The sequence below is a fragment of the Uranotaenia lowii genome, chromosome 3, assembly GCF_029784155.1.
Source record: "Uranotaenia lowii strain MFRU-FL chromosome 3, ASM2978415v1, whole genome shotgun sequence".
Lineage (NCBI taxonomy): Eukaryota > Metazoa > Arthropoda > Insecta > Diptera > Culicidae > Uranotaenia > Uranotaenia lowii.
The window spans coordinates 58,409,523-58,424,840 of NC_073693.1; the positions used below are offsets into that span (position 1 = coordinate 58,409,523).

At 33.6% G+C, this 15,318-nt stretch overlaps 1 protein-coding gene across 1 annotated transcript; it reads left to right on the forward strand.

Moving 5' to 3' along the window:
* The first annotated feature begins 2,400 nt into the window (after positions 1–2,400).
* LOC129758547 (NF-kappa-B essential modulator-like) lies at positions 2,401–3,618 on the forward strand. Its single transcript, XM_055756073.1, has 3 exons — positions 2,401–2,581; positions 2,706–3,085; positions 3,205–3,618. The coding sequence occupies exons 1-3, from the start codon at positions 2,483–2,485 to the stop codon at positions 3,419–3,421; spliced, it is 696 nt and encodes a 231-aa protein (XP_055612048.1). The 5' UTR covers positions 2,401–2,482; the 3' UTR covers positions 3,422–3,618.
* The last annotated feature ends 11,700 nt before the right edge of the window (positions 3,619–15,318 follow it).

The window sequence follows — 15,318 nt, forward strand, 5'->3', positions numbered from 1 at the left end:
AAAATCACACATTCAATTGCGGATAACCCATCACAGTCAACTCGTATCGCGTCACAATCTTCTACCAACTTGTTTGTCATTGTTTGAACTACAATTCCTGAAATTCTGAGCTTTCTAGCATACTGGAAAAATATTTAAGAACACAAAGAGTGAAAGTATGTCGATTTCTCATACATTTTGCCGAAAATCTCCATACAAATTTCAAGTCCTTTGCGCCAGCTCGTGCTTCTTCCAAATGACTTGAAACCTTCAGAAAGTCATTTTTTCACCTAAATGCACCAACCTAGGGGGTGCCGCGTGGAATATAAAGATTTTTTTAATTATGGGCCGGTCTAATGTAGATACGTGTGTACCTCCACAGAAAAATTGTTTGACTATTACGTGTCACTGAAACTGCAACCTTTAAAATAAATCAACCTGTAATTAACAAAACCTGTAATTTTAAATTGTTTTCCTTGAAAGTTATCTAAGATTCATTTATTATTACAGCAAATGTCTTGTAAAAAAGTTGTACACTGAAAATTAAATGTCACGTTATTTGTTTTTCGACCTGTAAAATAATTGTAAATGTCCTGCTCCTTTTTGTTACAGGACATTTGCGTAATTTTACAGGAAATAATTTTTGCTGTGTGTATCCTCTGTTCAAAAAGACAAAAGTGCATTTTATAATTGTTTGAATTTCAACTAGGAATACTGTTGATCTTCCTATAGGAATTGAGATCCTGAGTCTAGGTCCGAACCCCCAGCTTAGTTGCATTAACCATTTTTGTCCTATCGCCGAAGAATTAGATCGATCTTAGAGGAACTGCAGGCCCGCCTGACTCCCACACGTTTATATTATTGATAGCTACATTATATGGTATGTCTAGGTAGAATATGAATTTAAGGTGTACTGTAGATTTAAAGGTCCTTTAAGATTCCCCTCAAAGAGAGTTTCGTGTTTGGAGAATCTTAGGACACTACATTCGAATGTGCCTCTAAATTAATGAATTGATGATGTAAATCCATAATATTTAGTAGTTCATTCAGAGACTCATTCGAGTGGATCGTTAGGTAGAATAAAATTATGCATCTTTTGTTATAGAACTTTAGTTGTCAATCAGTATTTCTATTCGGAACTTTTTTCCTAATGGTTTTGTCTTTCATTTTTTTTTTATTTTCTGTGTCTTAAGAACGTTTGTTCGTTAGGCTGTTCCCCATAACGTGACAGTATCATAAATAAGTCACAGCCTACTAACTATATAAAAAAAAACTTTCACATTTGGGGAGAGAGAGACAAAGTTTGATGAAAATTGTTTTGCGTAGTCAACATTAGTTATTTTCCAATATACCTAAATATAGTGTTCAGAACATTAGTTGAGAACTCTGAACGCGCGAGATTTTAATTCTCAAGAGTATTGTATGTAGTTTTATTATTTTGGCTTAAAATAAATAGAAAACAAATTTTTAATATGATTTTACATCACATATCCGAAATCTGAATATGTCATTTTTGTATGGAAATGGGTACAATTGGTATAATTCTAGAATAAAGCTAGAGTATAATCGAGTCCCTGGGTTAAATTCTATAAAAAAATGTATATTTCGACACTGTTGGGAATTTTGTGTTGACGAGTGTTAACAATCTTTAAGAATAAATGACACGTTAGTAATAAAACCCCGAAAAAACTCAGTGTTCTCTTTTAAGTTCAATATAATTTTCGAATTTTTTGGAATTTTAGTGACGAAGTGTGTTGTAATGTTTTACAATGTATAATACCAATAATACATTACTGAAGAAAAAATCTTATTGGTAGATTGGATAACGTAGATTAGATACCTGGAAGGATCAGAACAGTGTTCTGTCGAAGATTTAAAATCTGGCTTTCAAATCATCTTTTATCAGGGCTATTAACAGTTTATAGCGACAGGAGATCATAGTTTTGCAATAAAAGTAGTCGTATCTCAAATTAATAGCATCCATATTGACGAAGTACATTTGAATTCATAAATTGGACAGAATTGTTCCCCTTTTGTCAGAGTGCAATTGCACAATGTAACAAACTCAACAATCAGAAAACTGTAAAAAATTAAGAGTGTCAAATAAATTAAAATGCCACTGGTTTGCCTTAACTCACGTATTCAAATTATCAATAATAAGTGTAAACAAAATCGATGTTGGTCGGTTATCTTTATTGGGGACTGCTTCTATTTTGAACCTTTATCTAATCAATCGTTATGGGAAATCACAACCCACTTGTACTTGTTCCGCTTTCCTCACCCCTCTGTACCCACAGAGACTGACGTTAATTCGCTGAGCGCGACACGGTCATGGTGGGATTAGCGGGAAACAATAATCGAAATGTTGCTTGCGAATTTGTTCCAAACTTTTTTGCTCCAGCTGGAAGTGAAACACAACCTTCAGAAGTTAACCTTGGTCCGGCTAGAGAGGGTGCTCAGTGTTTTGGTTCTGATTTTTTTGGGGTCAGGAAAAGGTGAAAAAATGGTGACTACCAGTGACAATGTTTACGAAGAACGTATCAAACATCTTGAAGCAGAAAAGGCATCGTTGATGGAAAAGAATACACAATTGGAGAAAATGGTTTGTAGAATTTTGATTGAGATTCAACGTTCGTAATTCTTATTTCACAGTTCGGAGTGTTCTTGGAACTATTTTAAAGTTTTTTAGTATAAATGCAATTTTATAATGACGGTTTCACTTTTAGAAAATATCCTACGCAGTTAGTGTCGAAATCATGAAAACAAGCATAGAATCCCTTCAAGAGGTGCTAGTAACGTGTCGTGCAGACATGTTGCTTCAACAGAGCCAAACATCCGTGGAAAGTCACCTCCCGGAATCACCCGTTCCGGATGACGTTATTGGCTCACCTGGTTACCAGGCGAAACTGTATCGGTCTAATTCCACCTTCGCAAATTTAAAAACAGAAATTGACACCCTAAAAGCTCAGCTCGAGATCTACAAGAACGATTTTGCCGAAGAACGGATGGCTCGTTTGGCCGTTCAGGTGGAAAAAGCTCAACTGGAAGCCGAACTGCAGCAGCTCCAGCAACAAAACCGGCAGCTGATCGTTGAGGCGCTTAATGGGTAAGAAGCCAAATAGTCGTTCATTATTTAGTTACACCAATTAAATTCGCTTAGTTGAAGTTGCCAGCAATAATGATTCCAAACTCATATTGACTTTTTTTCCTTCTTTAATCAAACAGTCATGCAGCAGACCCGGTTAGTTCACAGGTCGGCACTAATAATAATCATCGGTCGTCGGCGTCACCAGGAAGTGTGGACCATCAGGCCGGCGCTGAGTCACGGCGGGTTAGAATGGACTCTAGATCGGGCGAAACGTCCCACTGTATGCACTGCAATGCCGATTTCGGGGATATACATTCACTCGAAACGCACATCGAAGAATGTCCGGCGTATTGAGCGCGGCGGCATCAATGGTCAAAGTTGAATGTCAAACACGAATTCCGGTTGCAGCTTTTTTTCGAGTCATGTTTGATTGCATGAGCTTCTTCAAAAAAAAAAAAAAAATCGGGTTAATTCTAAAAGAGCTAATGAATGGTAAATAGTTTTAGTAATGGTAAAAGCATTAAAAGTCGTAATAATATCCGGTATGTTTTTTTTTTTCAAATTTGGAATTTTCGAATTGATTTTTAAGCAGAGAATAAAATAAATTTTAATTAAGTAAATAATTTTCAAGAGGAGAGTAAAAAGCTAAACTAAAAATATTAGGGTGACAATGGGTGTATTGAAAAAAATCTTGATCGGATTTTGAAAATCGACCGAGAAAACTCACCTATGCTAAATCTCAGCTCAAACGGACTTGATTCAGGGGTGCCTCAAAGCGCTCAAAGTTTCGGTTTTTTGACCCTCAATAATCACCCAGGGGGGGACCAAAGGAAATTGGATTAATCAAAATTTTAATTTTTATGCCAAATGACTTAGAAATGCTTGATCTGGTATTATCTCGAAAAACGAATCTATGGACAACAAAATGACTTTCTGGGACTTGGTCTTTTCCCAGACGTCCTAGAGACTCGTTTTTTGGGCAAAACTTTTTGTTCGAGGTAACACCAGATCTTGACATTTCATGCATTTTTAAGTAATTTGACACCAGATTAAAATCTTGATTTTTCGAATTTCCTTTGGCCCCCCTTACGTGATTTTTAAAATCCTTAAGTCGATTTTTGACAAATTAAATTTTCGCGATAACACCAGATTTCGATGTTTTATGCATTTTTAAGTCATTTGGCATCACTTCCATCTGTACCGTTGAGCCGTCAACACGTACGCCGGAGCATCGTATCGTTGCTGTGTAGCTGCAGGAACATTTTACATTATTTATTTTTTCCTTACCTGTATTTCAATCAGCACTTTTCAGTGCTTAAATTATTTTCATTTTCTTTTATTCATATTTTCTCTTTTCTTTCCAGCATGGGGAAGTCTTCGGCCGGCTCAAGGGCCGGAAGAAAACGGATTGCTGAACCTAATCCAGGGCCATCTGCCAAAAAAGTTGAAATTTCCAATTCATTCGATGTCCTTCATAACATCGGTGATGAGGAAATATTCATATTTAATTCTGATAAGAGTACTAAGAAACCTTCTTCTTCTTCTTATACTCTTAAAAACGAAAAGATTCCACCAATAACGGTCACGATTCCTGACTTCAATGCCTTTCGAAAAGAAATCGTCACTTCCGTCAAGGATGTGAAGATTTCTTTTCAGATCGGTCGAAGGGGAACTGCTCGTATATTAGCGGAATCTTTTAATGATTTTCAAAAAATTTTAAATTATTTGAATAATAAAAAACACCAATTTTTTACGTACGACACTAGAGGTGATCGTCCTTTTAAAGTTGTACTTCGTGGTCTCACCGGCGATCAGACACCGGATGAGATCACAAATGAATTAAATTCTTTGTTAGGTTTTTCTCCAATTCAAGTAATTCAAATGAGGAAAAGAACCAACACGAATAATACCAGTAGTGTTGGTTTTGCTCCTGAACTTTATTTGATCCATTTTAAAAAGGATCAGGTTAATAATTTGAAAATTTTGGAAAAGGCTCGTCTTATGTTTCATTGTCGAGTAAAATTTGAACCTTTTCGTAAATCACATACCAATTTTTTACAAAATATTACGCAATGTCGTCGTTGTAAAGCTTTTTGTCATGGCACTAAAAATTGTAGAATGAATGCCAGATGCATGTTTTGCGGCTCATTTGATCATGAAAAATCTAAATGCCTTTTTGGTGGTGATAAGCCAAAAACAGAATTTTTTAAGTGTGCGAATTGCGCAGGTAATCATTCCTCGAATTCTCTAGATTGTCCCGTTAGGGCAAAAATTGTTGCTTCTAGGAAAAACCCCAAAGTTTCCAGAAAAGTTTCTTCTCCTCCTTCCTCTTTTTCGTCTACACACGTCAGACCGGCAAACAACCTGCCTGTTCGCAGTCTGCCTCGGCCTACATTGGAATCACGGCTGGGTAATACCCGAAGTGATTTTAATGTTACCTGGGCTGATTCTGCGCCACAGACTCGTTGTTTATCGTTCTTAGAGGTGGTTGAAAATGGGTTGCCCTCTTCAGGTTTAACTAATAAAAATGGGAAAAAACCAAGTCTCAACGTTCATGCGAAGGCTTGGGAAAATCCCCGAAATTCAAATACTTTTTCTTCTCCTTCCTCTTCTGATTCTAACAATTTTGTTGATTTGGGTGAGATTACTGAGGAAAAATTAAAATTTTTGCATCAAAATTTAATGGAAATGATGCAACTTATGTTGAAAGCAAATTCAATGTTTGAAGCTTTCCAAACTTCTTTTAATTATGCTAACAAAATTATTATGACTTTACGATTCCCTCATGTATCCAAATAGATGTTTAAATATTATGAATTGGAACGCTAGATCTTTGCTGGCTAACCAAGACGAGTTCTTTTTATTTTTGAAAACTCAAAACATACATATTGCTGCCATCACTGAAACTTTTTTAAAGCCAGAAAATAACATGAAAAGCAATGCTTTCTTTTAAATTTTACGAAATGATCGACTTGATCGACAAGGTGGGGGTGTAGCTATTGTCATCAATAGTCGTCTCAAATTTAGACTTCTTCCTTCTTTCAATACAAAATCTTAGAAACAATTGGAATTGAATTAGAAACTTCTATGGGGAAAATTATAATTGTTGCCGCATATTTGCCTTTTCAATGTAGCGGTGAACAGAAAAATTTTTTGAAGGGAGATTTACAAAAACTCACCAGAAATAAATCTAAATTTTTTATTATTGGTGACTTTAATGCAAATTACCGATCTTGGAATAATATTTCATCAAATTCAAATGGGAATATTTTGTTTAATGACTGCTCTGCAGGTTATTATACTGTTGAATATCCTAATGGGCATACTTGTTTTTCTTCAATTAGAAATCCCTCCACAATTGATTTGGTTCTAACGGATTTAGGCGAGCATTGTAGTCAATTAGTTACTCATGCGGACCTCGATTCAGACCACCTTCCAGTAACATTTTCTTTATCCCAAAGTCCCATTGAAAACCCTTTAAAATCAACTTTTAATTTTCAAAAGGCTAACTGGGAGCGATATATGAATTTTATTGAACGTAATTTAGATGTAAACGTTCCATTGAATTCAATAGAAGATATTGATTTGGCTGTAGAAAATTTGACAACTTCAATAGTCAATGCTAGAGCCGCTTCAATACCTAAAGTTAAACATAAATTTAATCAACCTTTAATTGATGATGATCTTCAGTTTTTGATACGACTGAAAAACATTCGTCGACGCCAATTTCAACGAACTAGGGATCCTTATTTGAAATTAATTTATTGCGACCTTCAAAAAGAGATCAAACGTCGTTTAAATTTCATTCGTAATGAAAATTTTGCTAAAGCAGTAGAGGACATAAAACCCTACTCAAAGCCATTTTGGAAATTAACTAAAATTCTAAAAAAGCCCCAGAAGCCAATTCCTACTTTGAAAGATGGGGATAAACTTCTTTTAACTAATTCAGAAAAAGCTCAAAAATTAGCCCAACAATTTGAGTCTGCTCATGATTTTAATTTAAACGTTGTAAGTCCAATTGATGCTCAAATTTCCCTAGAATTTGATGATATTCTTTTTAAGCAAATTGTGTTTGAAAGTTCTTGTGAGACAAATATTGATGAACTTAAATTGATTTTCAAAAAATTTAAAAATATGAAAGCTCCGGGGGAAGATGGGATTTTCTATCTATTATATAAAATTCTCTTGTAACGGTGTTTGTAGTACTACTCCTCCGAAATGACCCAACCGATTCAAATGAAATTATTTTTAGAATATTCTGTGGGCATGCGAATCGGTTTATATCGAATAAAAACAACAAAAAGTCGCATCAATTGTCCGTTATCATTAAATTTGTAATAAATTGAATTAAATTAAAGTCATGGCCTTCAATTTTTTCGAGATTTTCTTTACTTTGGGCGCCGGGCGGGCAGTTTGTTTTTCGTCTCCAAGGTCCAGGCGTCGCAAGCAAACGTCGTAGGAGGTTAGTAACTATGGCATAGCATACTGTTTAGTGGGAATATTTGGGCGCGCATTTCTCAACCAAGCATAATTTCGATGCATGTGGTGACCACATGAAGCCTAGATGTGTTTTTTCTTCTTGATTCCTAGATCATTTGTACAGCACATATGTAGTAATGAATGACGCCCAGATGTGACCCAGATTAATATTTTGCCGATAAAATCAAAACCATTCAAACGATTTGAAAAAATTAAAACTTCAATTCGTGTTATTTCAAGAAGGAATTGTTGTCTAAATAATATGAATTTAGTACTGATGCGTATGAAATAATGGTATGACTCTTTGCGGACTTTTGAAAAAAGAAAAGTGGAAAGACTTGGTTTATAATCCAAAACGCTAGAAATATTTTTCAAACATGTACAAATGTGCTTCACAGAAGTTGTATCATGCGCCATTAAATTTATAGAACAACCACAAAATCCGTTGCAAATGAACAGACACATGAACTGAACAAAAGCCTGTACTTTAAAATGGGTTATATGAGATTGATGTTCATTTGAAGGCCGAATGCAAAGAAGTGCAAACGTTCAACATTTACAAAAAATGTATACATGATTTCTAAATTTATAAATGGTTGGGCCCAAAGAAACAATCTGACTAAATAAACTTAACTTTTTTTTAAATCGTTCACCAAAAAACTGTTTACAGGTTCCCTGTTTGTTTATACAGAGTTCAAGTACGTACTTAACATAAATGTGTGTTTTTGTTTAACATATTTTGGTTACGTAGGTGAGACTTTAGATCCGATTTTTTGTTGACATATTTTTTTTTGTGATTGATATTCCAGAAGCATAATTTTATTAAGTAGCAGTAGCTGAATTTTTTTTTTGATAAGTTTTTGTTATGACCTGAAAGTGTTGAAAATAATATTAACTCCTGTCATTTCACACGGTGAAACAAGTGGCAATGCGCCTTTAAGTCATGAAACATATTCCATTTTTTCTCTAAAATAGTCAGATAGGGTAGGTATCCCGAGTGTTAAATCTGAACGGATAATTAAAATTTTTAAATGTTGAGGTAAATTTACATGAAAATATCCAGAAAAAAGAATGAACTCATGAAATCATCGTAGCCTTGAAAGATAAGTTTTTTTTATGTATTTAATTTTTTAAAACCTGCATTCCAATTAAATCTAATTGATTCTTGAAAATATCACATAATCTTAAACAGAATCGCAAATCACCTTCAACACTGTTCAGGAAAATTTTAAATCAGACAACAATGGTTTCAATTGGCAGGTATGTATTTAAGGATAAAAAAGAAGATAAAAATGCTTTAATTCGGTTGAATAATAAAAAAATTAATCATATCTTTTCTCCTTTCAAAAGCAAATTAAATTTCTTCAAATTAAAATCTTTGAATAATAACCCAATAAATCAAGACTTCTTGATTTAACTAGCATTTTTTGCTAAAAAAAGGGCGAACCTTTTTTTTTGGACATGATTTTGATGAAAATATGGATATAAATAACCACTGCTTCCAAATGTGAGGAAAGTGAAGCTGCTTGAAAATGGTTTGAAAAAAATCATCTCTAATGTTTTTATTTCTTCAGTTCTAAAAAATATACCATCAAAAGCTACTCGGGAGCTAAAAGTGCTGCGCTAGGCAGAATATTGAGCAAACACTCCAAAAATTGTCCCGATATTCTAAATTCTTCTTCCATAAAGTTTCATATGCAATAAATTCCAATAAATGAGAAATTTTTGATTTCGATTTAAACCTTAAAGTGAACTCGAGCAAAGCGGAGTCAATCAACTAAATTGTATACAATAAATGAAACATAGATATAATCAACATATGTTATTTATGGAACAAGTAATAAAGAGTGGATTTTTTTTAGCATGAGGTTTGCCAAGTTTGATGGTAACGTTGAGTGCTGAAAAAATCGAATTTGCAACGGGAAGCTGATACCTGATATCATTCGGCAATATTCAAAGCATCCGAATCAAAGAAATGTAAATGAAAAGGATTCATGTGAGATGTATGTGAAATTTATTGGAGATATTTTTTGAATAATCTGTTAAAAGACCCGTACAATTGAGTTAAAATTCCTAGATTTGATCCCGATATAATTGAGCGGGCCAATTCGAGAAAACGGAAAAGATGGGTATGTTTAAAAACTAGGACATGTTCAAGAAAGCGAGACGATTAACAACTCAAGATTTGATGCTTTTTTTAAGTCAAACAGCGAAAAAAAAACTTGAAATCGACGCCAAGTTTAAAATGGTAAGACAAAGTTTACCGGGTCTGCTAGTATTCTTATAAAAAAGTTGCCTGAAAGCACTTTAAATTTTTTAGTTAAAATCTTTAATAAATGTTTTCACTTGGCTTATTTTCCCAATAAATGGAAAAATGCCAAAGTAACTCCAATTTTAAAACCTGGAAAAAGTGCTTCAGAGCCTTCAAGTTATCGACCAATTAGTTTGCTTCCATCTTTAAGTAAACTATTTGAGAGAGTTATTTTAAATAGAATGATGATTCACATTAATCAGAATTCTATTTTCCCTGATGAACAATTTGGTTTTCGTCATGGGCATTCTACTACACATCAACTTTTGAGTGTAACTAATATGATTAACGCTAGCAAATCTGAAGGTTATACAACTGGTGTTGCTCTTCTAGATATTGAAAAAGCTTTTGACAGTGTTTGGCACAAAGGTTTAGTAGCTAAATTAGCTCGATTTGATTTTCCTGTATATCTCACCAAAATTATTCAAAATTATTTGACCAGCCGAACCTTACAAGTAAGCTATCAAAATTCATGCTCTGAAAGGACACCCATTAGAGCTGGTGTCCCTCAGGGCAGTATACTTGGGCCAATCTTATACAATATTTTTACTTCTGATCTTCCTGATGTACCAGAAGGAAAAGGTAGAAGATTATTTGCTGATGATACTTTGCTTTCAGCCAAAGGTCGAAATTTACGGGTGGTACGCAGTAGATTGCAACAAAATTTAAATTCCTTTTTGAATTACTTGAAAATGTGGAAAATTTCTCCTAACGCTTCCAAAACTCAACTTATTTTATTTCCCCATAAGCCAAGAGCTCAATTTTTAAAACCTAATGAAAATCATTCCATAACTTTTAATGGGGTTTCATTAGAATGGTCTGATCACGTGAAGTACTTGGGACTTACACTTGATCGGAATCTTACTTTTAAAAATCACATTGAAGATATTCAATCTAAATGTAATAAATACACTAAATCGCTTTATTCTCTCATCAACAGGAAATCCCGATTGTGCCTGAAGAATAAGATGCTTATTTATAAGCAGGTATTCCGACCAGCGATAATGTATGCAGTTCCGATTTGGTCTAGCTGCTGCGCGACGAGGAAGAAAGCCATTCAGAGGATTCAGAACAAGGTTCTGAAAATGATTTTGCGGCTTCCACCTTGGCACAGCACCGAAGATCTTCATCGGATTGCGGGCATTGAATCGATCGAAGAGATGGCCAACAAAATCATCTCCAACTTTAGAGGCAAATCGATGCAGTCTTCCATCGCAGAGATTCGTTCTCTCTACAATTAGTTTAATTTTAGGATAGTTTTAGTTTTTAGTTGTAAGTTTAAAATTTTTTTGACATTACAGGATGTTCTCCTACAAAAAATACTTGATTGTGCTCAGCAAATTTAAGTTGAATAAATAAACTTTAGTGATTAGTAAACTATAGGGCTCTGGACAGTTCATTATTGAACTGAACACCTAATTTAATATAATAATGTAATATAAATGTAATGATGAATTGGTACGAATAAAGACATCAGCAGCAACATGTGAAAAGGGTATAAAAGACAAAGTAAACAAAACCGGTTTTCAGTGGATTCTAATAGCCCAATATAAGCTCTACTTAACACAAAAACCGTTTTTAGTTTTTCAGTTTTCGTAAGATTTATAATGCAGTTTGAGTAAAGGATCTAAAAAATTTAGAGCCATAAAATGACATTATCCTCACACAGATTGTTTTATACACCCTTTACTCCACAACAAAGCAAACGGTCTAGATGCAAAACATTAAAAGGGGAAGAATGCGGAAGCTATTCACTCACTCCTATAGCGAGAACCATAAGCCTTTGTCAAAAAATAGGGGAAATTTTATCTCCATCTCACTCACACATATGAGACATACAGTACAAAGCGAAGGGTGTATAAAACATTTAGACGAATTTCATACTCCAGCTAGGGTCTATAAACAATTGCGGGCTATTTTTTCATGATAACACCGTCGTATCGATAAAAACATATTTAAAATGATCCTTCGCACCGTTTTGACCATAAAGACTTGGGAGATTCCTCGTGAATTTTAATTAGCGATTTAAAAAAGATTGCAAAATTTTCAAACGCGTTTTTCTTGAAACGTCATAAATGAACATAGACCCTTTTCTCGTGTTGCTGCTGACATAATTAAAAAAAAAAAAAAAAAAAAGTCATTTGGCATCAAAATTAAAATTTCGATTTTCCCCGATTTTCTTAGGTCTCTTCTCTGGAGATTTTTCAAGTAAAAAAATCCAAATTTTGAGCGCTTAGAGGCACCCCCTAAATCAATTTCGAATGAGCTTAAAATTTTGCACAGGTCAGTTTTTTGGGCCAATCCACAAAATGTATATGATTTGCCAATTTCGACATGATTCATTTGGCTGCCACCCTAATAAATATCTATCAAACTTTGGAGAATTACAATGGAACTTTTACGTTAATATTTATGTTTAAATACTTCAATAAACTCACGCACTCTGTAACAGTTCTTGTCTACTTTAATAGGTTCGTTTCTTGCATCTTACAAAAGATTTGACTCAAGAGATTTATTCATTGCAAGATCACTACCTTGACCTACTGTTTGCTACACAAACCCCATAATCCAACAGTAAACTTGGACATAAAATGCACTGACAATGTTAATCTTTGCCTCTTCACAAATAGAATACTCATCATGATTTCAAAAAACGCAGGGTGAAAATTAGCAAAACTTACCAACGGGAAAATGAAACACAACAAACACACCGTTTATTTTCAAATAAACAAACTTTCCCGAGCACGTGAGCTAAGCTTGTACCGAATGTTGAATGCAAGGTTGTTGAACTTACGAACCTGGCGGTGACTAGCACAAGCTGCTTGCAACGACGGGGTGTCGGACTTTCAACGGATTCGAGTTGCTTCTTGCTGCATAAAAATGGTTATGGATTCAGAATTTCAATTCGGAATCGGAATTTGGACGGCTTGATTCAAAGGCTTTCTCAGACAGGGTAGAATGTAATGTTTTACTGATCATGTAAGCTTGACGTCACAATGCTTGCAAAACATTTTTTTGGTATATTGAATGTAAATTTAACGGTTAATTGCGCACATTAAAAAAAAAGTTATGAATCTAACGTCCAGAATTTAAATCGCCACATTTCAAACCTTATCAAAATTTCAGAAAAGTATAAATTCATTAAAATAAAAAAAATAGCTGTTTTTGATTTTTTAAATTTTGGTTTCAATTTATTTTAGAGCGATTGAGTTTGCATGACAGTTTTGAAACACGGTTTTGCACAGCGTTGTGACGCCAAGAAATTTTAATATCAGCTACATGAAATAAATCAAAGTATTATCTTAAAATTAATGATTGATTTAGTAAGAAAAGCTCAGAAGCTTAACAAATAATGTGATTTGAATATGGAACAGATTGATTTATTCTCAAACAATTAAGTGCATCGAATCCTAAAAGTCCCATATAAGCAGATAAGGTTTGCAACATTGCGCGCGCATATCAACTCGAAATGTGGTTGTGCAATCTCGTGAATATTATTAAAAAAAAAAAAATTATGCCTAGACAAATATTTCATCCCAAGGTCCCATTCGATAAGGACTATCATAAAAAAAAAAAGATATTTAGTTTCAAAAATTTGCTTCTGAAGGGTCAATTAACGGAAAATAGATAAATGATCGTACATCGACGTTTAGAAACCTATTTTTGAAGCTTAATAACTGTCTTATGATAATTCTAATCGTTCTAATTCGTTCTTCAGACGAAATATTGTCATTAGGCCGGAACAAATTTCAAATCCTTCTTCAATTTCCTCCTTTCTCACTTGAAGTTGGAACATCGCGATAAAATAAAATCAAGAATACAAAAGGTGATAAAACACTCATCTTCCATAATTTGTTTCTCACTTTGGTAAACTTTCGGATATTTGATAAATTCTTCGGAACTTTCATAAGTTACTTCAAACTTTATTTGTTCCCCCCTTCTGTTTTTTTTTTTGGAAACCTCGAAGGGTGAAGAAATTGATATTTGTTCCGGCCTAAATGAAGCTTTAAAAACATTCAAATTAAAAGAAAAATCGGTTGGTGAAGACCAAAATAATTGGTGAAAAACTGTTTTTTTTTATTCCGAAAAAACTTCACACAATTCCATACACCCTTAAAGTTTGTTGCGCAACCCCTTTCCGTAGTATAATCTGGCCCAAATTTTGCATGGGACCTTGTGCTAGTACATATTTTAAGTTGTTTAATTTTGTAATTAAGTTAAAAGTCTCTTTCGAAGGATTTTATGTGAATATGGGTTCGATTTGGATTTTCTAGTAGCATTCTTCGAGGTGTAAATTTCAATAAAGGACAGTGTTTTACAATAATTTTATAAGAAATTTATTTTCTATGAAAGTCCTATGAATTTGTTTGATATAAAATGTTAATCTATAAAGTTTACCATGTTCAAATATTTTTTGAATCTCATTGCATTTATTTCATGGATACTTGTTCTGTTTGAACATAAAGCCAGCAAGTAATAGAAGCTATTAGCGGGTTTTTATTCTAATAAAGATATATGAAGAACTAAATCATTTGCAAGATTTTTATTCAAATCACAAATAACTACACTGCCGACCAAAAGTTTCATTCAAGAAATCGTGAGCAAAACCTTTTCTGTATGTTTTTTAACAAAGTGTTAATGTTGAGTTTATATTACCTAAACTAAGATTAAAGTCAAGACATTTTCCAAAAACTGAACTTAAAATTCAACCCAATCATCTCAGAGTGGGGTGTACCGAATTTCAAAATTCGAGTTGTATTTGAATCATTTTTTCAAAACACATTTGTTTAATTTTGTGCAACAAATTTGCAATATACTTTAAATATATGAAATAGCTACTTAAGTTATCGTCCAAAAGTTTGGAATCACCCCGTAGTATGGTGTAACTGCCAAAAGTTTGGGATCAATCTTATGAAACTTGCATTTTTATTTCACCGTATCTCTGTTATCAAACAACCTATTGTTTATCTAGTACCTAAGCTGATTTGGGAGCTAATGAGTTGAACTTGCTTTATGGATATTTAGTTGAAAATTTTTTGAAGACTAAATTCTTTAGAACCTTAGCTAAAGTTTGATGATTTTTTGGAAAATTTTCACAAAATAGTCCGACCGTTAAAAAACTAAGCAAATTTGTTTTGACCATAACTTAGTTGAATTACAAGTTATCGTATTGGCTTGTTTGCAAGTTTATAAATAGCACTTAAATTGGGAGGCTTAGCTAAAAAAAAATTATAACAGATGATTATCACCAGAACGTTAACAAAAATCAGAACATAAGTTTTAAAATGAGTATGAAGTTGTGGTGATAACATAAATCATATGATTTCAAGGTTTTCACCTTCATTAACTATATCAAAAGTAAGTGCAGGTCATAAGCTTTCAAAAAAGCCCAACAGATCTATAATAACTTGAAAGACAACCAAGTTATGGTCAAAGCAAAATTGCATATTTTTTTAACGGT